Source organism: Pezoporus occidentalis, unplaced genomic scaffold (genome assembly GCF_034315485.1).
Source record: "Pezoporus occidentalis ecotype Australia unplaced genomic scaffold, CSIRO_AGI_Poc_V1 ctg226, whole genome shotgun sequence".
Lineage (NCBI taxonomy): Eukaryota > Metazoa > Chordata > Aves > Psittaciformes > Psittacidae > Pezoporus > Pezoporus occidentalis.
The window spans coordinates 1,722,352-1,744,585 of record NW_026914138.1 but is presented as its reverse complement, the minus strand read 5'-3'; the positions used below and the strand labels follow the sequence as shown (position 1 = coordinate 1,744,585).

At 51.3% G+C, this 22,234-nt stretch overlaps 1 protein-coding gene across 1 annotated transcript; it reads right to left on the bottom strand.

The window, feature by feature from the left end:
• Positions 1 to 20,321: 20,321 nt before the first annotated feature.
• On the bottom strand, positions 20,322 to 21,378 carry TCIM (transcriptional and immune response regulator). Its single transcript, XM_062621051.1, has one exon. The coding sequence runs from the start codon at positions 21,308 to 21,310 to the stop codon at positions 20,990 to 20,992; it is 321 nt and encodes a 106-aa protein (XP_062477035.1). The 5' UTR covers positions 21,311 to 21,378; the 3' UTR covers positions 20,322 to 20,989.
• Between the last annotated feature and the right edge of the window lie 856 nt (positions 21,379 to 22,234).

The window sequence follows — 22,234 nt, the reverse complement described above, 5'->3', positions numbered from 1 at the left end:
CCTGCTTCACTGACTGGCATAAAGCAATCCTTCGGAGGAAGGGAAATGTGACAGTTTATGGGGAGGCAGGTCAAGCTGAGAGCATTCTGTGGGATATTTGTGACCATGGCCTTTTATTCCTAAACCCATGCCGTTTATTCCCTCTGTGCCGCCAGCAGAGCTGTAGAGCAGCATCCTGCTGAGACGGGGCTTGGAAAAGGGGTGTTGGATGTACCAGGAGCTGCCCTTGTCTCCAGCTGGATCCGCATTGGAGCGGAGGGGAGCTGGAGCCCATCACCGAGAGGAGCCGTCAGTGGGGTCTGACCGGTGCCTCGCAGCCTGAATAAGGAGGCTTAATTATTTCAATAGGGGTTAATTGCATTAGTCACTACAGCAAATCTCCGGTTCATGCCATGCTTTCCACTTCATTTAATTCATTACCCCCTGTGAAATTCAGTAGATTTCCGCATGGAATTGCTCATTTGTATAACATACGTCCCTTCCAACAGCAACCCTCTGCATCTTACCCCTTCTCTTTCTCTTGTTCTCGTTCCTCTGAGTGTTTGTGGCAAAGCAGCTTGATGGGAGCAGGTCGGGGTAGCCTGGGCCGTCCTCTGCTGAGTTCAGGCAGTGAAAGCCACTCTGTGCCCAGCTTGTGACACGCTCACACCCAGGCACTGTGTGCAACCTGTGCTGCACTTTGTGAATCATCCCCTTCCCTCCCCGCTTCTTGCTCAGGACCTGGACTTGGTGATGCGTGGTCTTTGTCCAGGAGCATCCCCTGGGTACCAGCCATCACAGGAAAAATCAGGGGCTATGCACCCCTCGCGGCGATGCTTGAAGAGCGGCTCCTCGCAGTTTACTGCAGTGCTAAAGCTCTTGGATGTTATTGAGTTAGTTTTACTGTGCCTTCCATCCTCGCATCTTAACAGCTGAAGGGTTAACACCCCGGCATGGCTTCCAGCAGGAGTTCAAACCAATGCACAACAACAGCGATGTGAGAACGAGCACAGATTCTGAGCAACCGGATGAAATCACAGAGCAACAGGCGCAGAGAAGCTGCTGCTGCTCCAGATCGGTGCCTGCTCTGCTCTTGACAGGCAGAAGCTTCAACCCTGACCTGCCTGATGCTGGATTGCACATTTAATCCTCTAGAGACACCACTGACATTGGGAAGGGCTTTGCCAAGCTGCACCAAAGGCTCAAAAGGACTATGCAGTGCTTATCCGCGAATTACTGCTAAATTGGTGCTTTTGTTCAAGCGCATTCATCGTATCCTGTGCTGAGCACAGAGCTTGATATTTGACCACTCAGACTGCCCTAACAAACCTGTTTTGGATAGATGATAAAGGGGAAGTGAAAAGGGCACTGGGAAAGGCACATTCAGCTTCAGAAACGTTGCCAAAGCCCAAGGAACGGAAGCTCTCCATGTCACGTATGGGCATCACCAGCGATGGGAGGGGAGCTGCACACACAGGGCTGTGTACTCACTTGGTGTCGTGTGGGTTACAGCCAGGAGTGGGAATGAGGCACCAGCTCCTGGGGAGGGTTTGGAGATGATAAGCATCCCCCTGAGCCTCCACAACCTCCCTGTTTCAGTCTGATGTCACTGAGTCATTGGGAATGATGGTACATTAATGCAGTTGCTATTGATGCGGGAGGTTTATGCAGTCATGTAGCCCAAGTGTCTAACTCGTGCCTCTGATGTGCAAGGGGGGAGCGAGGCAGCAGCTTGGTGGGATATTTACTGTGGCATAAACCGCTAAAGTCAAGCATAAGGTAACAACCAAAGGGAGTAATTTTCTAGATGCAGATCTGCCCGACTTTGATACAGTACATGGGGAAGATTTTCTTTAGCATAATGATGCTTCTTAGGGAGCATGATAAAAACCTGCAGTAGTGGAGAGACACTGTTCTCAGTTATCAGTGCCATCATTAGCATTTTGCTATCATTAACCTTCACAGGATAAATTGCCTGCTTCCGAAAAAGATGTTTCTTTGCTGGCCATTAGCATGTCTGGTTCTGGAGAGCAATGTGGAAATCGGTCTGCAGAGTTTTGCAAACGTGAGCATGAAGTATGTGTGCTTCTGAGAGTGGAGATCAAGCCAACGGTTTGGGTTGGAAAGGACCTGATGATCAGCCTGTTCCACCCCCCTGACATAGGCAGGGACGCCTCACACTAGACCATGGCATCCAAGGCTCTGTCCAACCTGGCCTTGAAATCTGCCAGAGATGGAGCATTCACTTCTCTGGGCACCCTGTGCCAGCGTCTCAGCACCCTCACAGTAAAGAACTTCTTCCTTATCTCCAGCCTGAACTCCCCCTGTTTCAGTCTGAACCCATCACCCCTTGTCCCATCCCTACAGTCCCTGATGAAGAGCCCCTCTCCAGCATCCTTGTATCCCCCTTTAGACACTGGAAGCTGTTCTGAGGTCTCCACGCAGCTTCTCTTCTCCAGGCTGAACAGCCCTAATGCTCTCACGTTGTCTTCCTATGGGAGGTGTCCCTCATCATTCCCACTTTTTGGCCTCCCACCCCTTTGCAGCCTCTACTTGCTCGTTGGCCTCCCAAAGTTTTTAGGCTTTTCACATCACAGAAAGTATTCCAGATCTTGATCCAAGCTGAGGTTTAGGGATTTAAGGATATCCATGGGTGTTCCCTTTGGCTGGGAAACAACGAGCCTTCTTGTCTGCAGGTGGAGGGACCGAGCTGCTCCGTGAGCCTGCCCCATGGAGACTCCCATCAGCTGCCATGAGGCTGGGAACCAGCTCCTGCTGTTTGCAGATGAAGGTCTGACCTCTCTCCTCTCCTTTCTCTGGCCAGGGCTTTAGAGATGCTGCTTGTCCATGCCTGCATCCCTTGCTGCCCCTGGTGCTCTGCTCGACATGGCTGGAGTGTTGGGGGGGGGGGGCACCCAAAATGCTTTAGCTGCCAGGACATTAGATACACATCTATTTGGGACTCTGTCATATGCAGAGCACTTTAATAACCATATTCATCTAAAGGCTACATGGGTAGAAACAGTACTGCCTGTTCCCTGCTGAATGCCAGTTAGTGGGGAATGCTGTTATTAACATTTAGCAGGAGCTCTAGGTCACCTTGACATAATTGAGCTAACAGACATTTTAATGGCTATTTAATTAGATTTACCATAGGGAAGATGCCATGGAAGAAGGCTGCATTTCTGCTTTCAGCGCTTGAGATGGTGGCTGGGTTAAAGGAAGATGCAGATAAAAGACTGCAAGGAACACACAAAGGTGAGCTCAGTGGGGTTTACTCTGTTCAATGTGATGTTCTCATCTGGTTGGAGGGGATGTGTCAGCTGTTGCCTTGCCCAGGGCTCTTCCTTGCTAGGCCAGGTCACTGCTCACACACGATGCTGTTCCCCAGCTGCAACAAAACCCAGGGTACTCCTCAATGGGCCATTTGCTTTTAGGTGACCCGGTCTTTTAGCACAGTGCTGTGAGGCTCTTCCTAAATCACTTGGCAGGAGCCTGCTGCTGTGAATGGGATTGAAGCAGAAGGGAAAGAACCTTGTTTCCAGTGGCAGTTTCTGAGCGTTATGGCAAACTGGTCCCTGTGTTAGAGAACAAATAGCTTGTGTCCATCTCCCATCAATTCTGGTACCTTCGTGAAGCTCTGGGAGACTCCGAGGACCGCTTTGTCAAATGGCCAGTTGAAAATAAAACACTGAAACATATGAGCTGTAAAAGCTCCAGCATTTCCCTCAGTGCATGGAGGAGGAAGACCCCTAGACTAGAGACTTATAATATCCCATCAAGTCAGCAGTTCCAGCTGTGTCGTTGATGCCCATTATTTCCTATTGACTGCTGCGCAGGACTTCATTTTCCCTAGCATCAACCCATCCCTCTCCTGCCTAGTGCAAGGCTCTGCAGAAAACGAAGCTGCTCAGCAAAAGCAGAGCACAAATCCCAAGAGCCTTTTCCCTCCTTTGCTTCCCATAAACACCTTTATCCCAATCTGTGCTCTTCCTCAAATGACTCCGTTTGCACAGGGCAGGTTTACGGATACGCTGCGGCTTTGCTGCTGAGCCAGGCAGCAGTTTTGTTTCCCAGATGATATTTCTTCAGTTTAGGGAGGTTTGATGTGTTTTAAGGAAGGGGGATTATTATAATAACGAGTTTACTGAAACAAATCTGACATTGCTCTGTGTCCGTCTGTCCTGAGTGTTTGTCACTGGGATGGCAGCAAATCACTTCTCAGCACTCCCGCAGGTGATTTAAGGATTTGATTTATTTTTGGTGGATATTAGAGCAATGGAGAATAGGTGAGAGACTGATAGGAACTGTCCTAACATTGTGGAATATTCAGAAGAAGTAGCTGCCTATTCCAGGTCTAAAAGTGGATGTCTCCTTTTCTCTGCGTATTTGTTACTGGCAATCCCTCATCTCATGGGAGTGAGATGGAACAGCATGGGAAAGAAAGCAGCAGCATCATCTGCATGGTCTGGAGTTGTTGTGTCCCATTCTTTGATTCTAGAAGACACAGAGAGCAGGATAGAGCTGCTGGAAACCAAAGCTTTCCATTGGGCTGAAGTCCCATGGTTCTTGCTGTCCTGAGGGGTGAATTCCCTGCTGGAATTCTCCCCTGGATGCTGGACACAGGGAGGGGTTTGCAGTCTCTGTTCAAAGCCCATATTAAACCCCAGCCTGCTCAGTGTGGGGAGGTTTGGGGCCATTTGCTGCTCAATCACTTCACATCAAGCAGCCGCATCGCAAAGCCAAGGTCTCCGAATCCATCATGGAGACATGCAGGACCCACTGGTACAGAGCTGTGTGAGGGACCCTGCAGCATTAGGCACACCACTCATTTTCCCCTCTGATTATTTAAAGCTTTTCTATGCCATTGACCTCCTGCCCCTTCCTCAAGCACATCATTTGCTTTTACAGATGCTCCAGTATTAACTTGTACCACTTCATTTCTTGAGGGCCTTTTTTCCCCTCTCCTTATCTCACCTCAGGAAGCAGCGGGATTACCTCATTCCCACTGCCTCAGAAATAAATCCTCATTATGGATTTGTACCTGGGGAGGAAGAAACTGATTTCCACTCCCAGCCAGTTCTCAACTGATATTGGAAGGTAATTGCTCAGTCCAGGGACATTTCACTTGTCTAATAACCATAAAGAGTGCTATTATTAGCACTGTGTTTGAGGTTGGGACTATTTAGGAGATATTTATGGCGAAGATATTATTGCAGAAAACTAGAGCATGGACATCAGATTTATGCTTTCACTTCGAGGTGGAGCAGAGGGGAAGGACCTCACATCCATTACATGTTTGAGGGCTGCTGTGGTGCTCCTCACCTCGCTGCAAGTGATGCTCCGGTGCCCAGCAAGCTGCATAAAAGGCCCTGGAGGTGCAGCTTACTACTGGGGAGCAGGAGACAGCACAGGACAGGGGTCCCTGCTCATGCTCACATGGACAATCTGATAGTAAAAAGCCTGGAGGTGGGAGATTCCAGTTTCCCATCTTTTGGGATGCAGGCTCAGCCTGGGACCAGGAGCAGCACCTTGTTCTGCAATATGGTGCTCTCAGGGTGCCCGGATGGTTTGGGCCCTGTAAAAACTTCTTTTGCACATCCTCTCTGGGCACATACACATCGCCCTCATTGCCTCAGGTTGGTCAAAAGTTGTCTCCTGAGGGTTAAAACCCAGCAGGGCTGAGTAGCTGTTGCCTCATGCTGTGCTTGTGAGCATCAGCAGGCATCCGCAGTGGGTTTATTCAGCATTCAGAAGGTACCTTCCTCCAGGTTCCATCTCCCTAAGCGCTCCAGAGTACATAGGGCTGAGATGATGATGTGACGAGGCCCTTTTCCCCTTGGCTAATTGCTGCGGGATGAAATAAGGGCCAGAATGAACCATGGTCAGCTGCTAACTGGCTGCTGTGCCTTGATGTCAGGCTGTGACTGCAGCCAGCAGCGGACTGAGGGTCATGGTTTTGGAATGCTCCAGCTCAGGTGAAGATGCAGTGAGTTCTCTGGGCTTCCATAGCAAGGAGCCCTCACCCTCAGCATCCGGCTCCTGGTGAAACTTTCATGGAAGTCCTTAATTTCTCATGTAGAATGACATCTCCATGACACAGCTCTCACAGGTGGAGTACAAGCACTCAGTACTGGATGCTCCAGGGTAATGGTTTCTTCCCATGCTGTGAGCCTTCTTCCCAACCTCTGATCCCACCCATAGAAGAAGATGGGAGGATCTGTTTGCAGAGGTTGTGACACAGACCGGTCCAAAGCCATCCAGCTGAGCGAGTCTCCTGCTTCAAACCTGAGTAACCCGGAGATACGCTGGGCTCCCCTGGGAGATGGATGTGGATGCGGGGCAGCTCTGGTACACCCAGCTCGCTTCCCAAAGGCTGTGCTCTCCTGGTCCATCTTCCCAAGCCTGCTCCTCCCTGCCCACCCCTCTGCACTCGGAGCTGTTGGACCCGCAGCGGGATGCAGCAGGGATGCATCGGGATGCTGACACATCCTGGCTGCACTGAGCATCTTCACTGTTACTGCTGGGCGTGGAGATGCTGCAGCCTGCTTCCCTTAATGGATCTCCTGTGATCCTGGTGAAATTGGGAACACGTAGATCAGATTAAAGTGCTAAAACAAAGTGCCTGGGCAGTGCTGGAAGCTCACAGCAGCCTGTTGAGCCACGGTTCTCCAACCACCCTTTCCATGTCTATAACCCCTGGGGACTCAGGAGCCGGGATTGAGACGTGCATTGTGTGCTTGTGCAGTAATTAGCTGCTCTGTTTTACAGGGATTGATTTCCAGAGCTCGCATCGTGTGCAGCCAGTCTTGTTGAGCACTGTTCTGCCTGATACTGCTTCTCCTGTGGGCCCAGAGCTGGAGGGTAATTCAATTACTGATGCAGCTGTAAGTGAGATGCGTTGCTGCTGCTGCTGCTGCCATAGGTGGATCTCCAGATGCTGCGCTGATGGTTAAAGGTGAGCATCATCCACTACTGAATTGGGGTGAAGGAGCTGGAGCTGTGGATATGTCCTCAGGCTCTTAAATTCCATGTGGTCACCTCTGGACCCAAAGACTTGTGGCTTTTTGCTGTCCAAAGCCTGCACAACGTTGTCATTTTCTAATAGGCCATGTGTGAGAAAAGCAAGCTGTAAAGATGGGTGGTTTAAAGATAAATGGAATCCCAGTTTCCTTCCCATGGAGCAGTTTTAGATATAAAGAAGATGATAGATTAAATTATGTTTGACTGATGGATTTAAATTGGGATTTCTTTCTGCAGCCTCCACATCCATGCTCTAACGAGGAGGCTTGGGATTAGGGCCATTAAATGGCGTAGTTTATTGGGAAAATAAAATATCAGGAACAGATGAAGATGAAAAGAGAGGGAAATGCAAACCGAAAGTGTGTTAAAAATTGATTAAGGTAAGGTAGCAAATGAAATAGAATAGCAGTAAAATTAGATGACATGTAAGAAATTCTCTGAACGTGGCAGTGCTGAGGAGCCACTCGGGCTGTTAAAATCCAGAGCTGTGAAAGATGGATGAGCTCGGTATTGCCTAGAGCCTGGAACGGCTTCTCAGCCACTGGTGGTGCTGAAGGTCATACCTGGGGCAAGGTGCTGTTGTAGGACAAGAGAAACAAGGTGCTTCGGGGTATGGGAAGTGTCCCAAGCTGGATAAGTGCTGTAGTTACACCGTCCAAAGCAGCTCCAGGAGCAGCAGCCCCCTTGGCTGGATGTTTTGCCTTTGGTCACTGTGGGCAGACTTGTTTCTCCAAGGAACTGATGAAGAGCTTTGATTATTATCTTACTGTCAGGTGATTAAGCTACAAGGTGCCTCATGACCCCTTTGTGGTCTTGCTTAAGCATCTTTGCTCTTCAGAAGAGTCCCTGTCCCAGGGCTGTGCTGCAGCACACAGTATGGAGCATCACACACTGCTCCCTGCATCCGCACTGCCTGGTACCCAGCCCTCTGCCAGTGGGGATGGGAGAGGGATGGAAGGAATGAAATGTGTATGGAGTCGAACCTCCAGCTTCCTCATGTCAGTTTGAAGGCAGTGATGGCTCCTCCTTCCCAGGTCCATGCACCAATCCCAGGGAGCACATCCCAACAACTGGAGTTGGCAAGATGCTGTTACCGGCCCTGCTTAGTTCCTGCACCCTCCCCAAACCCCCGCAGAGGTGGGTTTTCTGTCTGCTGCCTTTGAATAACTTCTTTCAACCTCTCTGAGCCTTTGGATCTCTATTGCCTCCCTCCCTCTTCCCAGTAATTATACACAAGGCCATGGAAAGAGATCAAATTCTGCCGTCTCCTTTGAATCCTGGAAACTGCCTCTTATGGTTCCCTTGAGTCTCTTTAAAGGAAACAAATTAAACTGCTGCAGCCCAGATGATTGCAGGTGAAGGCGTGCACCGGAGGACCTTGTGTTTTCCAGATAGCCTGAAACGTTTCCAGGAGATTGATTTCTTATTGGGTCTGGGGAAATTCCGCAGCTCCACTGACAATCCATCACCGCCCGCCTGGAGGGGAGTGATGAATTCCCCGTCTGCCCCACGAGCATCCATCGGGATTGCGGGAGGAGCAGCAATGCAAACTGTTTTCCCTGCCCAAGAAAAGCTTAGGCTTAGGTCAAAGGAGCAGCTTTCCATCCCCTCCTGCCGTGATTCATTGGAGTCAGGCTTCTCCCCCCAGCAGCTCCGTTCTCATTGTGCTCTTACAGCTGCAATGCTTGGCAAGGAATTATTGCCTGCTTTCTGTTCAGCCTTTGCTTTCGATTCGTTATTATGATGGGTTGTTAATTCTTTACAATAGCAGCGTGTGTCCACTCTGGTGGTATTTGTATGTCCCTGCTGACATTATGCAGCTTGACTTGATGGATGTCACTCTCCTCATAAGCCAAATGTCTCTGTGTAACCACAGGGTGATGCTTCCCAGGGGAAGCATCCTCCTCCTCTTCCTCCTTGCGGGCACCCAGGAAGGGCAAAGGCTCTGCAGCACCAGCAGGGAGCAGGTAGGTACCAGTACGTGACAGCAGCAATCTGCTGGTGTGCAATGGAGGGACATCTCCATCACAAACTCTGGACTTAGCTTAAAGTGGTTTAATGAGCTCGCAGCACAAATGGGAGAGTTTGGATGTGTGGTGTAGGAGAACGTGGTCTCTTATGTTCAATCACTGCTCTGGGTCCTGTTGCCATTGGCAGCCTGAGGGGTATTTTGCATAGATGCTAAAACACATTGTAAATTAGGAAAACAAAACAGAAACTGAACCAAAACACCATATTGTGCTAAGATCATTTCTCTTGATACCAGAAAAGCTCCTCAGAATGAACCTCATTTATGTTTAGCCTCGTCGGGGGTTTTTCTTTGAGGGAATGATCTCATTTCTGCTTTGCAAGAGGCAACTGTTGTCTAAAAGGATGTAAAAATGAGGTTAAAAAGGTTAAAAATAACCCTTTTGCACGGGTAGATCTCTGAAACTTTCTTAAGTTCAGGCTGGGCTTTGGGGTGAAGCACAGAAAAAGCCAGTCATGAGGCAGAGCAGGACTTGAGTCTGGCTTCCCATGTGATGGGTGAATCAGTTTGTACCCAGGCTGTGTGATGCTTAAGTGTGGGTTGTGACCACACTCATCCTTTTAAAGGAAGAACAATAAAGGGTTTAATTTGCACTGTCACAGGGAACAAAACCAATTCCTGAAGTGTTGAAACTGCTCCGATTTTCCTCCGGGATTGGGCAAAGATTTTACTTTTCTTTTTGTTATGATAATATTTATTTTTACGTGGATGTTTTTCCTGATTTTTTTTTTTTTTTGGGGGGGGGAGAAAATGGTTAAAACTGGCCAGGGAGGAGGGAGATCAGTGCAGTGAATGCCTCTTTCATGGATAGCTTCTTTTAACAGCTCTCTCTAGGGCACAACCCCAGCTCAGCCTTGAGGTCCCCATCAACCCACGTAGTCCAGCTCCACCTGGGGGCAGATGGTCAGAAAGCTCCGGTGTCCTCCACATCCAGCTCCAGAGAGGGGGATAGGGGTTGGGATTGGGATGAACCGAGGTGTGTGATGGGCTCAGGGCTTTACTGGCTGTGACAAAACAGATCCCAAACCGGTGCGGGATCTGCTGCCGTGATGGGTGCTGCAGGAGGCTGGGGAGGGAAAGGGCACCCAAAACCCACACAGACACCATGAGCCACCCGTGGGTCCTTGGCCACCTTCTGATGGCTTCTGAATGGGGAAGTGTTGAGCCACATTAGGGAATTAAAAGAAACGGGGTGAGAGCACAATTAAAAGCAGCAGCTCTGAACTGGATTGAACGTGCCCAAACCTGGTCATGGTTGAGCAGAGCCATTCCACTCGGCGCTGGATTAACTCATCAGCAGAGAGGCCAGGATCTGATTTAATGTGAAAGACTACGAAATTCTGTTTCTCTGCCGATTTTCCAAGGGGCAGGATTAGATGTGGAGCTTTCGGTTTTCCACTGCTTCCTTTTAACTCAATTTGACAGGAACGGCTTTCGGTACAAGACAACATTGGATGGGTACCGCATCAGGGATGATGAAGGCATCAGGAGAACGGCGAAGCATAATGGGGGGGGGAGCTTGTTTTCCTCTCTCTGGATAAACCACGAGGGATGGGGTCCTGGAAGAGCATAAAGCAGGGGAATTCATAGCTGCATCCGAGCTGCACCTCTTTCTCGGCTTAAAACGGGAAGCCCAGGAGCTGCAGCAAGCCATGGGAATGAGTTGTTGCCTGGTTGGCACAGGTACGGCCACAGGGAAGGAAGGGAGGTGGCTGTGCCGTGTGGGAACGGGAGCTGCCCTTCCTCCCGGCTTGGCTGATGGAGTTGCTCCTTCTTTTGGCACTTGGAGCTGGAATTGCGCTGTGGCTGGGAGGGAGACCCGAGGGCAGGCGAGCAGCTTGTTCCCGGCTGGCTCAGCACTTCCCCGTTTGCAATTCCACCTGCCAGAGCTCAATAAAGGCTCTTCCGAAGGCAGCCCCATGGCACGGGCGGCTCTGCTCATCCCACCGGAGCAGCGGTGGGGCAGAGGCTGTGCTGTGCGCAGGATGAATTGGAAGCAGCATTGGAGTAAACGGGCTGGCTTGGGGAATCATTGCTTCTCCTCTTCCCAGGTCGTGAGGAGGGACTGCTCCCGACCGCTGGAATGCTGGGAGAAGGAGGGACAGACCCAGGTGAGCCAAGCGCTGCGCTCCACTCCCATCGCTCTCCCCTGGGGCTCCTCCAGCCTGAGCAGGATGGTTTGGCTGGGAAATGGACTGTAAACTTGCCGGCAATATGCTTGCGAGAGGCAGGTTTCTGATGACTCCCAAACGGAGGCTTTCTCCCTGCAAACCCGACGAGGTCTCAGTGTCCCTGATTAGCTTCTTGTGATGAATTCCATCTGCCTGCCTGGGATCAACAAAGACCTGAAAAAGCTGAGCACCAGACATGCAGCCTACTGTTGTCACGCTGAGCTTTGTTCATTATAGGAAATCACTTACGAAACAGGAAGCTCTTCCTCGTTCCACTCAATTTCTTGGGCTTATTTGCCATGAAATGTCGCCTTCTCAGATGAAAGCATGGGATTTATCACAATTAAGGGAGGCTTTGACATGTCCCTTTAAGTGAATCAAGGGTGCCTTTAATTCCGGATCTGCGCAGGGCTTTGTTGATGCAACGTGGGTCCCTTGCAGTTTATAATGCTCATAAAATTCACATTCCTGGGGAGTGGTTCCATGATTTCTGTTGCTCCCAGCAGTGCAGGAGCCAACAGGCCTTTATCCTGGGGAGCTAATGGAGCACTTAGTGAGGAGTGACCATGCCCACACCATGCTGCGCATCAGGTACCACCATGGCACGTGGCTGGGAGGCCCCAATGGACCAGGGCAGTATGTACTGAATGTAGCTTGTTCTCTCCTTCTAGAGCTGTGGGTTAACTTGCTGCTGTCAATTGATCATTGCTCTCTCTGGTTCACACTGGATGCTGTGCTACCTTACATTTGGCTTCCCAGTTTTCACGCTGGCTGCTCTGATGGATGCTGTTTCTAAAGTGGAAGCAGGTAGGAGAAGTAACAGAATGGTACCAGCTCCGGGTGACTGCAAACTCTGATTTAACACCGAAGGTAACAGCAAAAAGGTGAGGTAAAGCAACAGGGTGAGGCTGTCAAAGGGCACTGGGACGCTGTCACTGCCTTTCGAGGTGTGTTGCTGATATACAGTCGCATTGATATCATTGTGTTTCAGAAACTGTAGTAAAGGGTTATGAGGAAAGAAAGGACCTGTGTCTCTTCCTTAAGAATGCAAAGGGAGAGCTCCTGTGCTGGGCTGTTGATCGTTGATGGAGCATTTTCCTACATATTTTGGGGTTTTGCATTCACAATACACTGAACATCCCACCTGCGTCACCGGCCACGTCAGCCACCCGCTTTGCCAGAGCTTTATTTGGCTCCTATGCAAGATGCGGAGGAGATGAGTGGGTGAAACGTGGGGTTTGGTCCCAAGAGGCTGTTGGCAGCAGTTTTGGATCCCGGGTACACCAAAGGGCTCCCTGTTCCTCCGCTGCTGCTCTCTCTGTGCTGGGATCCATGTGTGCTCCATCACCTTCACCTCACCGGTGCCACCACCTTGGATCAATGTCCAAGTGTTTGTACCTGCATCTTGCCAGTCCTTTGCAAAGCACCTGATGTGGCCAGATGATGCTCCAAAGCCCGTGTCTGTGCCTGTGGTGCTTTATCTGTGACATTCCCACCTCTTCAGCACCTGGAGTTGCTTCAGCAAAGGGTTATGGTATGAAACACCCAACAGAAATGTGTTGCATTTGCCTTTGCCATAGCACATGTAGGAAACCTGGAACACGTTGTGGAAGCTGGTGAGTCACTGGGGTGAAGCATTTATCCCAAATCCTGGAAACCTTTTGGCTTTAAAGAGCCCGTAGCCCTTGGTGGGAGTGAATGGGACCTGTAAGTGTGTTGAGGCTCTTTGTGCCCATCTTACTTTGGTGTTATCTGGCTTATATATGGAGTTACAATGGCTTGGTGTGTCAATGGCCAGTGCTATTACACATATGCTTTTTGATGAAGTTAGAGGCTTGTAAAGCATCCTCCTGGTGTTAGCCCCGAGCTGCTGCGGCTTCCGATGCTGCACTGCAGCATTCAGCATCGCCATCCCAAAGGCAAGGCTGTAACCGTAGGTTTGGGTACCCGCTTGTGTCCCAGCCGGTTTGGAAGCTGGTTTATTCCAACCGGAGCCGTTCTCCGGCCACAGGAGGGCGGCACCGCAGTGGGCTGGGAAAAGGCTGCTTCCAGCTTGGTTTTGTTGGAAAATCCAAGCGCTTTAACAGGAGGGAAGGGGGGGAATCCTCACCTCCTGGCCACAGGATGCAGGATACACATGCGGCCTGAAGTCAACGCGCCTTCCTCTCGTCCTCTCCCTCTCCTCTGCAAGCTGCCTGGGCTGCCTTAGGGGTGTGAATCCATGGGAAAACAGTCGTTTTCCAACCAGGATTTACCCCCTTACATGGGGGTTTGGGTCTCAAAAGGCGAACACTCCATGAGGTGCTCACTTCAGACAGAGCCGTTTCCTCTGAAGGCTCTGGGAAGCCAATGGGATTTAGGAGCAGCTCTTTCCAGGACCTTTCCATGACCAAAGTGTACTGCAGGGCACCTGGGACACTCACTCAATGCCTGTGCCCGTGTCTCACCCCCCTCATAGGGGAGTTCTTCCCAATGTCTAACCTCAGTCTCCCTTCTATCAGGTTCAAGCCATTCCCCTTGCCCTGCCCCTCCATCCCTTGCCCAAAACCCCTCTCCAGGTTTCCTGTAGCCCCTTTAGGCACTGGAGCTGCTCGAAGGTGTCCTTGGAGCCTTCTCTTCCTCAGCTGAACACACGTCTCTCTCAGCCTGGCTCCAATGCATGGCATAAACAATATGAAAAGGTGGCTCTGCAGCTCTCAGCACCCAGGTGATGTTTAACCCCAATTCCTGCTCAGCTTAATGGGACTTTGCCTGTGTGAGGGGTGTGTAAGGGTGAGTCCAGGCCAGCACGCACTCACTGGTGTTTGCCTCAGCTAAAGATAACTTGGGTTTGCTCAGCCTAAGCTCGGTCAGCAGCAGCAGGAGGGCTTTGTCCCCCAAGAAGGCTTGTTTGGTTCATTTAAATGGGGTAGTTCTGTGCCCATGGGATTATGTCCCATATCCATCACATGGGGAGAACAGCGGAGCCCCGGGACCCACATGTGGGAGAAGGAGGATGGGCTGCAGCCCATGAAGGTTAAACTGAGCATTGGCTTCAAGTGACACGGGGAGCATTTGGGACTCAATAAGCCGAGCTGGCCAAACTCTGGGAAAACAAGGCCAACATTGGAATGGTTTTATGAGCTTTTCCTTGGCATCGATACCTGTGGACTTTGAGAAGCTGGTTTAAAGGCCTGTGCTTGAACTGGGGCTGAAGGACCCAGACACGGTGGTTACACAACGTTTTGCAACAGAGATTAATGCCATTAGGGAGCTGCTCTGGAATAGTACACAAAAGGATGACATTTGGATTCTGCAGTAAGCAAAACCTGCCTGGCTGAAAGCAGAAGGGGGATTAAACCCATCCCCATGAGCCAGCCTCTGCAGGTCTGCGATGTGATCCAGCACCGGGAAGCTATTAAACTCCATTAGGACCCTGGTTCAAGTGCTTAACTTTAGTATCTTTTCTAAGAGAGTTTAAATGATTCAAAATGAAATGTTCTCAGAAGGAACAGCAAAGCAAATCTCAGTCTGTAACAGCTGCCCTTGGATAGCCCTGGGGGCTTGTGCCAAGACAACCCAGGTTCCTGTAAGGTGCCTCTGGACTCTGCCCTCCTATGGGGCGGGTGCATTAATCACAGCAAAGAGCAATAATTCCCCCCCTCTCCTTAATGCCAGCTTCCTTGTCCCCCACTCCGGACACTGGGATCAGGCAGGAGGTGGTGGAAGGATTCCCGAGCCGGTGCTGCCCGCCGCAGCCCCTGCATGGACTTAATGGGGCTCTTCATTTGGCTCAATTAGAGGGCACCCACCTGAGAAGCTGTAAGGAGCAGAACAGTAAATCTTACAATCAAATATTAAATTAAGCCTAATTTATTTACTTATGGCAAACCATAAGCTCTGCAATCAGGCGTGTAGAGCTTTATAACACAAGCACTCCCCGGAGCAAGGGTATGTGCTTGGAACCCTCCCCACGTGGTGAGGCTGGGGTCTAAGGGGGGGCACAGGCAGGGATTAACTGCTATAAACCTACTGCAGAGATCCAGCCCCTCAATCCCATCACACACCAGCCAGGCTCCTGCCTTTGCCATGCACCCAAAAGGCAGCATGGTCTTGAGATTCACCCCCCCATTGCGTTGCTTGCTCTTCTTGGCTCAGCAGGACGTGGCATCTGGCTGGAGGTATGACTCATGGGAGTTGCTGTAAGGAAAATACAAGGGGGAGGACAACGTAAGAGGCTTGGGTTTAGTGAACAGGTCCATTAAATGCAGGTCCTGTGGCTGGGAATGGCTGTTGCTGGGTGGAACCAGCAACAAACAGTGAAACAGGGAGCGGGCCAGGATGCTGCAGCAAGAGATAATGGGCTTGTTCTGTCTGCAAGTGCCTGGGGGAGTTGGCTCAAGGTAACACAGGCCATTGGTGTTTGTCTCTATCTCACCAGCAGGTAATTGGCTTGGGGAGGCAGATAATGTTTTATTCACTTCCCTTGGCAAGGCAAAGCAGTTTTGGCCAGCTAACCAGGGAAAACGTGGTCCTTGACTTTGACAAATGCCTCTCCACCGTCATAAAGCATTTCTGCATACTTTTTATTGCAGCGAAGTCACGCAGTATTTAGGAACAGGCTTATTTATTGTTGGGATCAGGATAAAACCAGCACACGTTTGGCAGGGCTTTCTGCAGAATATACTCAAGGTTTTTCCCCCTGCACAAAAGCCTTCAAGCTGCCTGGATGTTTTCCATGCGCTCCACTCGGTCAAGATACTGATGTGCCTTTGAGCTGTAGTTTTGTCCTTGACCCCTCTGTGCTGTCACTCTGCAAATGGGCTCAGGAATCGTCCCTAGGACAGGGTATGGGGAGTCAATCACAGCCCCCCAAAAGCCTGGCAGAGGTAAAGGGTCTGGTGGCCCCAAGACCTGCTTGTGAAAGGGTGAATTGTGTCTCATTCTTTACAGATCAAGAGAGAGGGGAAGGAAAATCCACGTCTGGATCAGAACTGGTTTACCATTCCGGATGGCAGGCGAATTCCAACAGTCTGGAGAGCTTAATTTGACATTTTCTCTTCCCTTTTGGTGTCAAAGCAGAAACTACAGAGGTGAGGAAAGTCGTGTCAAGGTACTGTGGGATGTTTGCCTTGCCAGGTGTTGCCAGCTTCCTTGAGGCTTAAAAGCACCTTTACATGACAAAAGCAATGGAAATGCACATTTTGTTCCACATGGATGTTTAAAAGGCTGGGATTGTTCTCTGATGCTGGGGAAGAGCAGCAGGAATGGAGCGGGCAAGGGCTGGGTGCATCTCTGCTACCCCAGGCACATGGGACACATCTGGGAGCGGGACAGACTGGCCACTGAGCCCACCGAGCCCCATCCTGGTCCTGCAAAGGGTTTTGCCTTGGGTGGGTGCCCCAGCACCTCTCAGACCCCACATTCCCCCTGTAAAGCTTCAGTGCCGCATCCTCTCAGCCCCTTCCATGCATCCACACAGCTTTCCCATGGGGAATATCTTCCCCACGGAGCGACGGGGTCCTGGCCCTGGGGTCCGGCAGCAGGATCCCATGGGAAGGAGGCAGGAAGCAGGCAGCGCTCGGCAGGACCAGCGCAGTTTCCAGCTGGGTGTTTTGGGAACCGGTGACTCAGTGACACCCCTGGCCCTGGGCTCTGCTCGGTCATTCCCAGGAAGCGGGTTTTCCACGGAGGAGGATGCTGAGTCCCAACTGTTTCCCAGTTACCGATGATGCTCCCTGTGCGTGGGCCCGGAGGAGCCGCAGCCGCTGGCTCAGCTCTGATTCACTTCCCTGACACACCATAAAACCCTCCTGGCATGCGAGGGAGCCCACAGCTGCCTCCCAGACATCCCTCCTGCTCCGAACCCCTCTGGAGGGCCCCTGTGTGGAGCAGGGATGCAGATGAGCATCACAGAGGCGCTGTAAGAGGTGGCATTTCGGTTTTGATGCCTTGGAAGTGTCACGGTGCCTTGGCATCCCTTGCAAGTGGTGGCTTCTTCCTTACTTCCTTACTTGCAAGTATTTAGTGCTGGGTAGGGGTGACTCTGCTGAGTGCCACAGCAGAGCATCATCACACTGAGCCCCAGGTACCAGCTTGGCGTAGGGGTTTTTCTGGGCTGTGTGGTGTGATTCTGGGTTTTAGCACAGATATATGGCAACTGTGCCATCTCCTGTTGGCTACGGTGTTTTGGAGGCTTTTCTTCTCATGAGTAGCCCTGTCCATCACTGCAAAGTCACACTGTGGCATCGTTCTGCTGCATGTGAGGCATCCCTGCTTTGAAACCCCAAACCAGATCTATTCTATGAAAGCCACACATAAATCTCACCGCTTTATGGCTCTTCACTCCCATTTAACACAGCTCATAGCAGAGGTTTCCCTTGTGCAGCCCCAGATGAAATATGCCTCTTACATCCCTTTTAACACGAGGATGCTTGTGCTCATGCAGCAGTATCCGGGGTGCACCCATGGTGCTGAGCGCCTGTTTGCAAAGGCAAGCCTGTAGCTGGGGGGTGAAACAGCTCCATGGTTCAGCTGAACAGTCAATTTTTAACTTGCCCCATTGCTCAATGGTGTGGAAGGGAAACTTGCCCGGGAGGTGCTGCCGCTGACTGGAGCACCCTGTCCCTTAGCACACAAACACAGCCATGCGAGGGCTGCCCCGGCTCTGCTCTGGACTCTGCTCTTGCTGTCTGTGTTTGATTTCACCGTAAGGTCACAGCACTGGGGAGCATCCCCATCTCCTCCTGAACAGTGGGACCCTGGACTTGTTCCAGCCCCATCTTCCCATCAGCAGGATGTGGCTTTTTGGAGAGATGGAGACGGGTGTTTAATGGGGAGCACAGATTGCGGGACCTCTGCACTGCCCTCTCTAACTGACCTCCTTCTGCTTGGTTTATGTCTTGGCTTGCTTAGGTTCTCCCCAGGTCCTGCAAGCTGGGGGTGAGCAACCACTGTCTCTATGGTGCTCCTGCTGATGGCAGAGCATTAGAGAAGCGAGATAAAATTAGCTATTCGGACGCACGTTCCTCAGGATGCCGGGACACAGGGACACCCAGTACAGCCAGTTTGACTCATGGAGAAGAATTAATGGAAACGCCCGGCTCCTGAAGGGAGGAAATTCCTTGAACAGCCTTTTTCCTCCGTTTGTTGGTGGTGAAGCTGACAATGGGCTGTCCCGGGAATGCCGGGCTCCGGAAAGGCCCAGCCCCACCGGGTGACCTGCTCCTCTCCCGCATGGATCGTGTCAGGATCACACAGCGGAGCATCGCTCGGGATGCGGTGAGCACTGCGACACCGGGGCCCGGTGCTTGGAGCCACCCGTTGTGCAGCCCCGGAGAGCAGCAGCAAAGGGACCTGTGATGGGTGATGGTTGGGTGCCTGTACCTCACTGACAGCAATTTATAGCAATTAATTGTGATTTCTCCTGAACCATTGCAGGGTTCCCACAACACAAACGTGCCAAACACAAGGAAAACTGCCCTTTTCCACTGTAAAAATCCCAGAAACATCTTTTTTTTTTGAAAGTGACCTTTATTCATCAGGGATGCCACTTGGAATAATGATTTCAATGTAATGAGACAAGAGGGACTCTAAAGTCACAGGATCTTATCAATCATGCTTGGGAGCAAGAATGTCTGGGTGATCATAGGACATGCTTCCATCGGAGCTGCTTTCAGCCTGCTGCAAGCTTCCTTTAGATTCATTTTCTACACAGAAAAGGCCCCAGCAGTGGCTCTGCCCATGTCCCGCAGCACCAGCATCCTTGTGTGTGTCCCATTGTCAGCCCCTCTCCCCAAACTGGGAGGCTCTCCCTGTGGAAAGCTCCATGGTCCAGGGCAGGCGATGGGATGAGCAAAACCCCAGCAGCAGAGCCAGGGATGTGGGATGCAGTGGGACAGCACAAAGCTAATTTGGTACCCATGGAGGATGTTCTGAGAGCATCCGCTTGCAGCAGGCTTGTTGGGATCCCACCTGTAACACAGCCCAGAGGGAGATGGATTCGGTGGCTGCATCACCCTGCTGGGTTCTATTTTGGGTGTTTGTCACACAAGAAACGGCTCCGATGGGAAAACCTGGCAGAGCAGGAGGAACAACGCTGCATCCTGAATGCCTGGGGCTGCTGCACGGAGGCTCATTTGGCCTTTTTTGGGAATAGCCCGTTTGAGGCAGTTTGTGTCACTGAGGATGGTTTTGCGGGGACGTGCCGCATGGGACAGGTTGGATGCCAGAAAACTGGAGCAAATCCCACACTGGAGCAGATTCCCCCGAGCAAGGACACTTCTGGAAAGCCTTTGGAAGCGCTTCCAGAAATGTCCATCCCAAACCAGGTGTGATCCAAGCTCTTATCATCCCAGGAGCCATGCCCACAGAGGTCTCTAGAGGTAATGTGGGTTGCATTCCTCAGCCTCGTGCTTTCAGGGATGCTGGGGTATCCCTCCCCATGCTATAGGTAATGACATTTATCCATGCTATTAAAGGATTACTTCCAGTCCTCCTGACTTCCAGGTGATTTGGAGTTATTCCTAAGGGCTGGTCTCTCATTCTTCTGAATTGTTTGATCTGTGTTGCTGTGAGCAGAGTCATGGGAATGTTTTATTCTAACCCAGTGGGTTATTAAAGGACATGCTTATAAATAACCAGTCTTGGCTATTTTTAAGTATTTTCAACCTAGTCTATCAGGATAGTATGGTATAATCTGCAGGAAAACCGAGTCCAGCTCTGCTGCCAAGCTTTCGTAACTCACTTCTGTTCCTTTGGAGCCAAGTCTGAGCTCTCAGTCTGTGCTGCAGGAACACCAAGAGCCTGGAGGAGCTCTCATTGTGGCTCAGGACTGCTTGTTCTCTAACCTGATCCTCCTGTTACGCTATTGCAATGGATGGCATTGTCGTAGGTTACACAGGGGAAAGGAAATCTATAGCTAAATTTGGTGGGGTCTTTCATGGGGCCATGGGGCAGACTGTGGTGCTGCTGATGGAGCTGCACCTGGTATTCATTGATGCTGGGGGGGGGGGCTGCAGGCTCAGAGAGCAGCCTTTGGGGAGTCAAGGAGATGTGCATGTTGTCTGCTCCGTATGAACTGACCAAAAACCATATAAACCCCACTCCTCCAGCAGAATTGAGCATTTCAGACAAGCGAGTTGAGATTTACTTCTTAATTTATTACATTTCACATTGCTGTAAGCAATAAATTATAGTCAGTATAATAACGGTGTCACAAAACATTACCATGAAGCACTCGCCTAACAGATACTGTAATCTACACACATAAGAACTGTAGTTATGCTATTTAGGTTCTTGGTGTTAATGGGAAGTGAACAAAATATTAAGGAGCTTCACAGTAAATTCAGGGAAACCATGTCATTATTATTGCTTCTGTGCAAACATTTCTACTGCTGGAGAAAGAGAAGGATCAGATGCGCAGTGTGTTTAGAGCGTTCCCTGCTGCACCCATCCAGTGCACTGGGTGATCCATGATCAGCAGCTGATGGGTGTCCAGAGCCTCCATCCCAGCCCTGCCAGGGCTCAGCCTTTAAGGAAACCAGTCTGGAAAGGCAAAGGCTGGGAAACACCGAGCCCATGGGAAGGTCTCGAGTCGCACCCAGGCACGCGGGATGGGTCGGGACCCTCGTGTGGGACCATGCAGTGCCCCACGGCCGCTGCCATCCCTTTGGAGCCACCGCTGCTGCTGCTGCTGCGTGCGCGGTGGCTGCAGCCCTGCTGTCGCATCCCCTGTCCCGCAGCAGCTTGCGTGCGCGATGGGAGCTCACAAACAGTCCCGTCCTGAAGCGTTCTCCTCCATTTCTGCTCAGTGGACTTTAATGGAGTACTTCCGAAGCGTCAGGAACTGGAGCAGCTTGTCTTTCCTCCTCTGCTTCAGCGCCATTAGCGCTCTCGTTTTCTCCTCCAAGTCCTGGTCGGTGGCGAGGATGATTTTGGCTCTTTCCTCCGCTTTCTTGTCCCCGGAATTCCTGAAGAGTTTCTGCAGGGACTCTTGGTTGACGCTCTCGAAGATGTTGGCCACGGCTTTCTTGCGCAGGGCTGTGTCGAAGCGGTACCCGTGCACCGAGGGGCTCACGCGCAGGGATGTGGACATGGCTGCGGCTCTGGGGCTTCTCTTCGCTTTCATCTACGTGCGGTGCAGCCGGGTTTGCTCCCGGTTGGGTCGCTGGGTCGATGCGAGCCGTGCTGGCTCCCAGGACCTGTATTTAAAGGCAGGCAGGAGGAGAAAGCCCGAGGCTCAAGTTACAGCGATGAGCTCACGCTGATGTCAACACCGCCCGGTCATAGGCGAGTTTAACAGTTGAATTGCCGACTTGCCGCTGTCCCGCAGCCGAAGGGAAAACACTCCTGGAGCGTTCTGCAATGGGAATGGTTTTCCTTTGAGCAGGGTTTGTGAGGCTTCAGACTGAGGGACTCCTTCAGAACACGCTCTGCTCCCGGCCCTTTGCTGCGCTGCCTGCAGGGTACATCATAAACAGTTAAAGCTCTTGCAGCGCTAACAGGAGGTGATAGCTGCGAGCCAGTGCATGCAGATGAACGCTTGTCTGTGTCTCTGTCTACACAGCAGAACAAAACCTGCTTAGGCCCAGGCACGGGATGCTTTCTGCTGCTTCCCAGATGATGCAGCTCCTGTTCAGTCCTGTATCTTCTAGTTGGCAAGGGGTGTATTGGAGGCAGCGGATCCATAATGTCCTCTGAGGTGACTTCCAGGGATGTTACACCCCACATGGCCATGCTCTCACTGGGGTAAATCTCTGCACCAAGTCCTGCTCCTGCCTTGGGTATCCGTTGTCTTCAGTTTCCAGCCCACCCATGCAGTTCCTCTGCTCCCATAGAGTTAGTGCTCCCCACACCACCCTTGCCCAGTGCCAAGCTCTCAGGCTGGGAGGTCTCACTCTTAATATGGATTAGTTTTAGGGGTTGGACTTGATGGTCCCTATGGGTCCCTTCCAACCCAGGATCTCCATGATGCCCTCTCACTGACGATGTGGACTGGGCTGGCTCTGACTGTGCAGCTCCTGCTGGGCTTAGGAGTGTGGTACCACTGGGC